The sequence below is a fragment of the Lagenorhynchus albirostris genome, chromosome 11 (genome assembly GCF_949774975.1).
Source record: "Lagenorhynchus albirostris chromosome 11, mLagAlb1.1, whole genome shotgun sequence".
NCBI classification, from domain to species: Eukaryota; Metazoa; Chordata; class Mammalia; order Artiodactyla; family Delphinidae; genus Lagenorhynchus; species Lagenorhynchus albirostris.
Genome location: NC_083105.1, coordinates 63,426,767 through 63,436,861, shown reverse-complemented (window position 1 = coordinate 63,436,861; position 10,095 = coordinate 63,426,767). Strand labels below are relative to the sequence as shown.

Genomic DNA, 10,095 nt, shown 5'->3' with positions numbered 1-10,095 from the left:
ATTTCATCTCTATGCATGATGATTGCTGAGAAGTCACAGCCAACTATACATTAAAAAAACTTACTCATAGTCGTTTAATTTCCAAAGCAAAGTTATAAAATTCCCTTCAAATTATTTATAAAGCAATACATTTAGTATGAGGGCATTTTAATATGTTGGCTACAGTGGGGTGAGGCCTCCAGAAAATAAGCCTGAACGGCTAGACATGGCCCTTCCCTGCCACAGCTGTCCCATGTGTGTGACCTGCATCAGAAACGCCTCTCACCTTCCTCCCTCCGCCAGGCTTCCTTGTGATACGTTGAGCTGTGGCTCAGAAATTAAATCCTACTCTGGCATCATCCAAGGGCCATCAGTTTGCATCCAACATCCTCCTCTTCCTTCCAGAATTTCAACCTTAAGCAAGGATGGGTGTTCCATTCCTAAGAAACAGAATCACTGGATTGTGGGGCCTCTGAGAACAGGGTAATTTCCTAGCTAACGTTTTGTCATGCCTGGTCCCTAGGTCTGGTCTGGCTAGGCGGGAGGAGGGGGAGGGGAGTGCAAGGGAGAGTGAGGATGGGGCGGTGCTCGTAAGCTGTATGAACCAACCAAAGTAGTGTCTTCCCTGAATTAAGACAATTAATTAGCGGACAGGGATGGCCTCCTAAGCCCACACCATCTAGATTTGGAACCTCCGTGTCTCTATTTCTTCCATCTTTGTCCTCACTTCTTAGAGATGCACTCACCTTTGCTCCCACACCCAGTCACACCTGGCTCTGACTTGTACTCAGTACCTTCTTCTGTTCTTACCTTCTGAGTTTCACGCTCATCATCAGTATATCTGTTACGTATTTGTCTGTCTCTGATTGATTTTAGAGTTACTGAGCCCTGCTGTGTGCAAGGCACTAATTATGGCCGTCTTGGCTGGTCGGCTCCCAGAGGGCAGACACAACACTGGGGGGATCCCTGTGACTGGTGTCTAAGTCAGTGGCCAGGTGGTCATGCATCTGGTTTCAAAAATGAGTGAGTTGAGGAGGTGTGGGTTTTAGCAATGAGGCAGAAAATTTTAAAAATAAACACATCTCTATTTTATTAAAAATGTACAGTTTGGGGACTGAAGGAGAAAAGTAGTGTTTCTCAAAGTTCTAGGATTACTTAGCAGTACCCAGAGTGTTTGTTTAAAAACACCAGCTGGGAATCTGCATTTGGAACAACTTTGAGAATCACTGGCTAAGGCATGGAGCAAGGACCGCAATTGTCTCGATCCTTCTGGCTTTTTAGGGTTCCGGGGAAGGACTCGTTTGACTTTTTACAAACAAGCTCAGCTGGCTCCTCTGGGTGTTCCTGGCCTTCCTTTCTTTGGGTCACTGAGGCACTGAAACAGTTAGTACAGTTACTGGTTGGGAAACAGATGAAACAAGGCCCTGAGATGTGAGTACCCACCCAGCCTACCCGAGAGCTTCCCTGGTCGTCTCTGGGAGACCAGTCCAGGGCTGGGCCCAGACTGACCCAGATGTGGAACTGCTTAACACAACATTTCTGCCACATCCCAGGGGCTCTGCTTCTTTTCTTGTGACTCTTCCTCCCGTTTCACGTTACAGAATACTCCCTCTTCCCTCCCCTCACTCTTTCCTGCTCCTTCCTACCCATCCACGTTTCTTCCTCTCCACCCCCATCTTGGTTCCTTCCCAGAAACCAAGTTATAAGCTCTCTCTTCTGTCGGCACCACGTTGGAAGTCTGTGAATCCATAATCACTGCATCTTAGCACACACGTGTGAACCATCGTGTACTTTGTGCAGAAATCGGCTCTGAGCAAGGGAGGGCAGGGCAGTTAGAGTCGAGGTAAGACACTTCTCCAACTGCAGACAGTGCTCGGTGTGTACAGGCACATAGCTATCTTACCTGTCAGACAGACAGCCCAGGGGAGACACCTGTAAGACAAAGCAGAAAAAAGATCTTGGAGAAGGGCGTCTGCTGGTTTTTGAAGGACACGGTCCCAAATCACAGAGGGAAGATTAATAGCCCTTCCCCACATGCTGAGAGGACACCCCGGCGGGCGTTTGATGAGACAGGTTGCCAACGCCAGGCAGACCAGGAGAATGGGACAGTCGGTGCGAGGCTGGCCCTAGCTGGTGCTGTGAACTGGACAACTTGGCCAGGGGAGCTGGTCAGGTCAGCAGGATCGTGAAGAGGTGAGTGACCTGGACCCACACAACAGGTGGGCCTGCAGATTTGAGGTGGGCCAGGGGCAGGCGGCCAAAGAGAGGGTGCACTTTTGGGAGTGGAAGCAGTATGTCTCCAGAGGTGCACACGCACGGAGAATGCACAAAGAAAGCAGCACGACCACCACCCTAGGGCAGCAGTAGCCTGGGCAGCGGCAGATTCTCATGCCACAGCAGCAAGATCCCAAGACGATGGAGGCAGCACCCACACTAAAATCTCGAGGACCAGCTTGACACGCAGGTAGGTGGTACCAACCTGGCATGTGGATAAAGAAGACAGAAGCAGCAGGGCTTGGTCTCTACACCTGGTAGTGTGATAAACTGAAAAAACTGCTGTAGAGTTTGAAAAAGGGGAAGAAAATTGTATTCACTTAAATTCCCCTGGAAAGGAGAAACTGTCTTTGCTGGGAACAATATTTTGATTAGTGCTTAAGTCTGAAGCTGAGATCCCAGTGGCGGCATGGGTGTAGGTGGGACAGCTCTGCATGAGAGACGGGAAAGAGTTTTTGAATTTTGCATGTTAAACCAAAGAGAGAGGGGAAGAAAGGAGGCTGCTCTTCGGTAGTGTTCACTGTGAGTCCCTTTCCCTATCACCCCGCTAAATTTTCGGAAAGTTATGAAGATCGTGAAATGCTTGGGGTCAAGTGGAGCGTGTATACTTGATACTTATGTGCACATATTCACGTGTGCGGGGTTGGTGCCTCAGGTTGAAACAGATGACGAGCAGAGCCCAGGCACTGGCAGGGATGCAGAGGGAGAGAAGGCGCTCAGAGAGGAGAGATACCACTATGGGGGTGCTAGAGTCAGGGGCAAGTTTAGCCAAATCTCAGCAGGTGCGGCCCCAGTTGATTTCTGGGTTACTAAATTCTGCCAGTGTTGTTTTTGGTTATTCTCAGTTCTGTTTGCTGTATCCAAATCAACTAACAACAACAACAACAACACACACACACACACTTGGAAACTCTTCAGGAACTGAAAACCAGGTATCTATGTACTAGGTGGGCTATAATGTTGATGTCCAGCTGGGACTCTCAGGCCCACTTCAGAGCGGAATCACAGCCAAGGACCAGCCTCCTTTGATGTTGCCGTGCCACCCCGTCTTCCCTAAGTTCCTGTCGAGAGGATGAGGGCGGCAGCAGCATCTTGCAGCCTTGGTTCTGGTTAGGTCTACACTGGCAGGCATCAGTGCCCTCTCCCTGTCAAAGATATTATTGATTGTTCCCCAACCAGGGATCCAACCTGGGCCCTGGCAGTGAAAGCACCGAGTCCTAACCACTAGACTGCCAGGAAATTCCCATCCCTGTCAAAGATCTTTAACTGGGGCAGGGGCAGGGCCACAGGAGGCAGCTGGGGTTAGTAATCTAGAAAGGCTCCTTGAAACAGCCTTGAGTCTTCAATATTGACATCTTCAAGCCAAGAGAGGCAGAGTTGAACCTTCCTAACCAGAAAAGTCCCTTGTTGGCCCACTGAGTCCTGCCCGCCTCCCCTCAGCTGCTCTTCCCAGGGGCAGTTCTTGAAGGCAATAAGGAAATGACAATGCCAAAGACGGGCCCAGTTTATCCTGAGATTTTTGGTCTCTCTCATCTCTCCATACCTGCACCTGGCTCTCCTTGAGAATAACCCCCAGGCCTAGGGCAAGAAACACCTCTTGAGCAATTCACGTGCAGCCCAGGAAGCAAGTGGGAAGGAATGACTTCTGTCGTGATCTTCTGAGACGCCGTGTGGAGTCCTTTGAGAGAACTAGAATGGTGCTGGCGTGGGGACCCAAGCTCATGGCCAATGAGGCAGGTAAGCATCTCTCTGTCTGATGTGGTACAGTAAATGAGGTCGTTATTAATGTTTGGAAAGATAGCTGTTGGACACAGAAGTGTGTACCCTTGGTGGGCAGATCTCCCTGAATCCAGATTAACCGTCCAGCCTTGCATCTTACCGGGCCATGAGGGACATCAAGCTTTTGTGGTAGGAGGAATGCACATCCAATGCCAACAGCCGGGGAATATCTGGGTACCCCCCCAGCTGGTCCCAGGACAGGCTGGTGGGGGTCTTCTTTTCTACTGGGTGACTGGAGGAGGCCACATCAGTCTTCCAGATGGCCTCCAGCTGGTTCCCCTGTTGGCTGGGGTGTGAAGGTTGATAGTGTAAGAAGAGATGAGGAGGTCTTTACAGAAAGGGAGGGACTGGGAAGCAACAAGCTCTGCAGGGTTTTCTTCCCTTCTCAAATAGTTGTCACTGCCTTCCCAACTCTAAATCTCACCTCCTTGGGTCTCCTCTAGCTGAGGAGCTACTGGAAGAGGCTGCCGAGACAGCCCCTGTTCCTCCAGGCACATGCCCTGGGCCTGAAGCCCTGAACTGGCCACACCAGGGGGGTGTGGATGTGTCTCTTCTTGGCTGCCCAGAGACTCGTGGTGTCTCTTTGAGCCCAGGGGTCACGTGGTGGGAAGGATCAGGTTGATTTACATGGATGGACCAGTGGCAGGTGCCAGACCAATGCTCAGGGTGGAAATGGTTGTAAGTTCTCGGCTGTGGGTCCCAGGAGTCTTTCAGTTGCATAGTTTGAAACATACTTGGTCAGGCTGTGCCATGAAGCCCACACACCACATACACACATACCCCCATCTGGGCCAATGGCCAGAGCTGGGCAGGCCTCTGAGAAGCTAGGTTCCTTGCAACTCATGGGGTGAGCTTTGCCTGTCTGTGCCTTCACTGAGCTGCCAGCCACCCCGCCCCCGCACCCCGCAAGTCTGGTCACCCCTGCTCCCTGCCTCCCTCACCCACCTAGCCAGCTGCCCCTGGCTTCCATGCACCTGCTGGGCCATCCGCAGGGGCACACATTGCTGGTGCTTGGTCATAAAGAGCTCCAGATGTCGCTTGCAGGAGGGGCTGCTGGAATGGATGTTCCGCAGTAAGGATGGAGGAGGCTTGCTTTTCCTTGACTTTGGGGTGGTGACCACAGGGGTGTTCAGGTTAATGTTCCACTCCTGCTGGAGCTAAGAGGAACCAGCAGAGAGGCATCAGAGAGAAAGGAATTCATCCTCTCTCTAGTGCCAGAGGAGGCATTGCCTGACTTGGGGCAGAGCAGAAAGGGTGAGGCCCAGGGAATGCCTCCAATTAGGTATGCCTGGGACCTCAGGGTATTGCATTTCCCAGAAATTCCTTGAATTGTTCTTTGCTGGTTTAGTTCCTGTTTTCTCCTTTGCTGTGGAGAATCTGGACAATGGGCAAAACAGCAAGGAAAAAACTAAAGGAAGCCAGAGCAGCTGGAACTGTGAGAGACTCGTGTTACCGGGCCAGGTTGTGTCAGGAATGCTCTCCGTGTCTTGTCATTCAGCCTCTGCCCTGGCCCTGGGGAAGGAGCTGGAGGAACCCTCACAGCCATCTAAAGAATTATTATATATATGGTCCCTTTCCTTCTCAACCTCAAAACCAATTTAGCAAGTCAAGACACCTACAGCAGGTGATCAGGACTAATATAAGGTGACAGGAAACTGAATTGGGAGACATCCCCATGGCCAAGGCTCTTCCAACTGCCTTATGCCGGCACTTACACTGAATCCCTCAGGACACTCCTTCCCCCAGACTCTGGCCGTGGCTGCTCAGGACTCAGTGGGGTAACCTCCTGGCCCAGCCCTAGAGGAGATCTCAGCAGATTCTGAGTCACTGCTGCGGGATTCTGCAATCCCTCCAAGCCATCAGCTAGCCTCCTGTGGACCATGTCAGCACTCGCTGCTTTTCTGACCCTGGTAGCAGGGGAAAGAGTGGAGGAAACTGAAGGCAGACCTTAGAGAATAAAAATAGGTCAAACCCAATGGATTAAGACTCCGAATGACTTTGGACTCTCAACAGCAACACCAAAACCTAGAAGGCAATGAATGAGCAGTGCCTTCAAAATTGTGAGGGAAAATGAATTCTAACCTAGACTTCTGTATCCAGGCAAACTGTCAATTAAGAGTCAAGGGTAGGGGGGCTTCCCTGGTGGTGCAGTGGTTAAGAATCCGCCTGCCAATGCAGGAGACACAGGTTCAAGCCCTGGTCTGGGAAGATCCCACATGCCGCAGAGCAACTAAGCCAATGCACCACAACTACTCAAGTCCACGTGCCTAGAGCCCATGCTCCATAACAAGAGAAGCCACTGCAATAAGAAGCCCGCGCACTGCAATGAAGAGTAGACCCCGCTCGCCACAACTAGAGAAAGCCCGCACGCAGCAACGAAGACCCAATGCAGCCAAAAATAAAAAAATAAAATAAAATTTTTTTTTAAAAGTTAAGGGTAGGGACTTCCCTCGTGGTGCAATGGTTAAGAATCTGGCTGCTGGGGACTTCCCTGGTGATCCAGTGGTTAAGACTTCACCTTCCAATGCAGGGGATGTAGGTTCGATCCCTGGTCAGGGAGCTAAGATCCCACATGCCTTGCAGCCAAAAAAACCAAAACACAGAACAGAAGCAATATTTTAACAAATTTAATAAAGACTTTAAAAATGGTCCACATCAAAGAATCTGCCTGCCAATGCAGGGGACACAGGTTTGAGCCCTGGTCCCAGAAGATCCCACATGCCGCAGAGCAGCTAAGCCCGTGCACAACTCCTGAGCCTGTGCTCTAGAGCCCACGAGCTACAACTACTGAAGCCCACGCACCTAGAGCCCATGCTCCACAACAAGAGAAGCCACCACAATGAGAAGCCCATGCACTGCAACGAAGAGCAGCCGCCGCTCGCTGCAACTAGAGAAAGCCTGAGTGCACAGTAACGAAGACCCAATGCAGCCAAAAAAAAAAAAAAAAAGTTCTACCTCGTAACAACAAAAACAAAGCACCTTAAAAAAAAAAAGGGCTTCCCTGGTGGCGCAGTGGTTGAGAGTCTGCCTGCCAGTGCAGGGGACACAGGTTCGTGCCCTGGTCCGGGAAGATCCCACATGCCGCAGAGCGGCTGGGCCCGTGAGCCATGGCCGCTGAGCCTGTGCATCCGGAGCCTGTGCTCCGCAGTGGGAGAGGCCACAACAGTGAGAGGCCCGCGTACCGCAAAAAAAAAAAAAAAAAAAAAAGAGAGAAAGCAGAGGAGCTGTCCCCAGAGAGAAGCAAAGGGAGTCGCCAGCACGAGAGTGAAGAAGACAGCTGTGACCAAGCCTGGAGAGCAAGCAGATCAGACAAGAGCAGGACAGGGAGACCCACAGGGGAGGGAGAATCTGAGCACAGAGTCGGGACTGCAGGCTCCAACTACCTCCCCTCCAGAAGAAGCTTTCTTGTCCAGCTCCTTTGGAGGGTTCCTCCCTCTCTTGCTCTCCCCATATATGGAGATTGGAAAACTGGCCTTCCTTACGCTCAGGCTGTCTCCTGCCTTCCCCTCTTCCTGGTTCAGAGGCTTTAATCTGCTCTCTTACTTCCCAACTGCTCTCCCGCGCCCAGGTACACCCCACAGCCCCATGGCTCCACCCTGGCCCCATCTCTGCCGGCTGTGCTGACCCCTGAGAAGGTCGCCGGGTGGGAGGCCCACCTTGGGGAACATGGTCACCATGCTGCTCAGGCACTCTCGGCGCTTCTCCTCCAGGTCCCTCTGCTTGTCTGTCCAGGCCTGCAGCTGGAGGTTCTGCAGGCGGTCGACGTTTTCCAGGAAGAGGTAGAGGTTCTGGGCCTTGTAGGCAGCTCCAGCTTCTCGCACAACTTGTACGTGGTTGAGCACTTCTTGTCTGGGAAGAGAGGGAAGTGATTTAGTGGGTGAAGGAGACTCCTCCTGCCCCCAACTCTCTGTTAACCAGAGATGACTCTGTGTCTGTGAGAGCTGGGGAAAACAGGGAGCAGAGAAGCAGGAGGTGGTGTCAGGTGAGGAGGCTCGGGCTGGGCTGGAAACAGGAATAAAAGTAAGGCAAATGGGGGAGCGTGTTAGGCGGGTTACAGACAGGGCAGTAGGAAGACAGGAAGAAAGGCTTGCAGGAAAGCTCACTAGAGGGAGAGCAGTGTGTAAGTGTTTGACCTCCCACACCTTCAGGGCTGCCCAAGGCTCCGAGGTCAGGTGTCCTTCGCAGGTACCCTCCCTCGGGGGGACCTTGTCCAGGCCTGGGGTGATTCTCCCCATCCCACTTGCCCCATGCTCCTCCTTTCTCACTGGGTTCTGGCTCTGCCCATATATTGCAGCGGTGTGGGTGGGTGCCGGTGGGTGCCAGGGAGGACCTACCGGAGGCTCTGGAAATGTCTGTAGAGGATGTACTTAGGCACAGGCACCACAGCTTGAGCGCGTTCAGCTCCACGGCGGTGGTGGTGAGCTCCCGCACCTTGTTGCGCAGGTAGTGGGGCAGCCCCAGCTGATCCTCCTCAGTCAGGAGCTGCAGGTTCTTCCTCTGGGCCTCCACGTCCACGTGGTATACCTTCCCCTTCAGAGTTACTGGGGATGTATGCAAAGGGGGCTGGGCCACTTCTCGGAGGGATGTCCCCGTGACAGGAAGGGAGGCCGTCTTCTTGGGCTTCGTGGGAACACAGCGGGCCCGTGGTTTCTGAGTAAACTCGGCTGAACTCATGGTCCTCTGGTTTCCGGGGGCAGGCTGCTGGGTCTTAGGGGACCTGGGCAAGTGTGGCCTCCTGCCTTGGTGAGCAGATTGGGCCTGGCTTGAGGGAGGTGCCAGTGATGCCTCCTCCAAGTCCCTCCATCGGCTGGTGGGCATGAAGCCCATTCTCTCCACGTCCTCTCCTGTCCGCTCCGGCCCCCTCCATGGGCTCCCTTGCTCCTGGGCCAATCTCCGCTGCCACCCCCTTGCTGCTTCCCCCTGCTCCCACTGCCGCTGCTTCTCCGGTGTCCCGCTCCAGCAGGGCCCACTTCTCTTGCCACTGCAGCCACATCTCCTCCAGCCACTGCTGCCTTCGCCTCTCCCAGCTGAGTTCCTCTTCCCAGTGCTCTGCCTTGCTCTCCAAGGCCACCTTCCTAGAGCTCTCTGGGGACAGCTGCTTCTGAAAATGGGACTTCATCTGGAGTCCTTCCTTCTCCTGGGTCACTTCCTGGAAGAAGTCCTTCTGGTCTTTGACTTTGTGGCCTGGGCTTTCTGCTGACGGTCTTTCCCATTTCTTAGGAAACTTGTGATCCACGGAGGATGGCAACACAGGCTGAAGATTTTCAGTGTCCTTGCTGCTGTACACATCTGCAGTCCTTGAATGCACAGTCATGGTGGAAAGTGGTTGACATGTGGAAGGCCTAGCGCTACTCTCCCAGGTCATGGCCAGGCGACTTGGGGAGAGTGGTGAAAACTGCTCCTCCTTCTTGGGCTCCTGTTGGGTTTCCTCTATGACTGTTTCTTTCTTTCGGAGGGCCTCTTTCTTGGCAGGCGCTGGCGAGTCAACCAAGATCTTGACTGAGTATTCTGCTTGACCTCTAGCAGACTAAGCCTTGTTCAGCTGGAACTCTAAGGCACGCTTTCTCAGGAGAAGGTCATGGTACTTTCCCCCTAGAATTTCTACCTGCTTTAGTAGGGCATCTCTCTTACTCTTGAGGACTTGGAGGGACTTCTGGAAATATAGCCTCTGGCTGCTGAGTTCTTTGGTCATCTCTATTTTCAGGTGCCTGTATTTGGCCTCCAGGCTTCTGTTCTCCTTGTGCTGGAGCATCAAGGCCTTGTTGAGGTTCTCGACCACAGCAGACATGTACCTGATGGCCCGAACCTCCCCCTGGTTGAACATCGTGGAGTCCAGGAGTTCCTGCAGCATGGACTTCACCTCGGAGACCCTTATGCAGGTAGTGTGCTTGTCCTGGAGCATCTGCTCTGGGCTCAGTGGCTGAGGGCAGGATGTCACTTTTTGTGGGCTTTGTTCCCGCCAGCCCTGCCAGAAGGTGTGTTTGGACACTAGGAGAGGTGGAGAGAACAAAGGCAATAAACTCCCATGGATCCATGGATTATACTGATTTTCCACACCCTGCT

The 10,095-nt window shown here is 52.7% G+C and overlaps 1 protein-coding gene across 1 annotated transcript in view; it reads right to left on the bottom strand.

Moving 5' to 3' along the window:
* Positions 1 to 440: 440 nt before the first annotated feature.
* Positions 441 to 10,095, bottom strand: part of FAM186B (family with sequence similarity 186 member B) — a 22,454-nt gene continuing 12,799 nt past the window's right edge. Inside the window, 8 exon segments of the mRNA XM_060167050.1 lie at positions 441 to 1,354; positions 1,883 to 1,911; positions 4,133 to 4,318; positions 4,978 to 5,189; positions 7,689 to 7,881; positions 8,367 to 8,403; positions 8,406 to 8,980; positions 8,982 to 10,020. Coding sequence (XP_060023033.1) covers positions 1,344 to 1,354; positions 1,883 to 1,911; positions 4,133 to 4,318; positions 4,978 to 5,189; positions 7,689 to 7,881; positions 8,367 to 8,403; positions 8,406 to 8,980; positions 8,982 to 10,020 — 2,282 coding nt within the window. The 3' untranslated portion in view covers positions 441 to 1,343.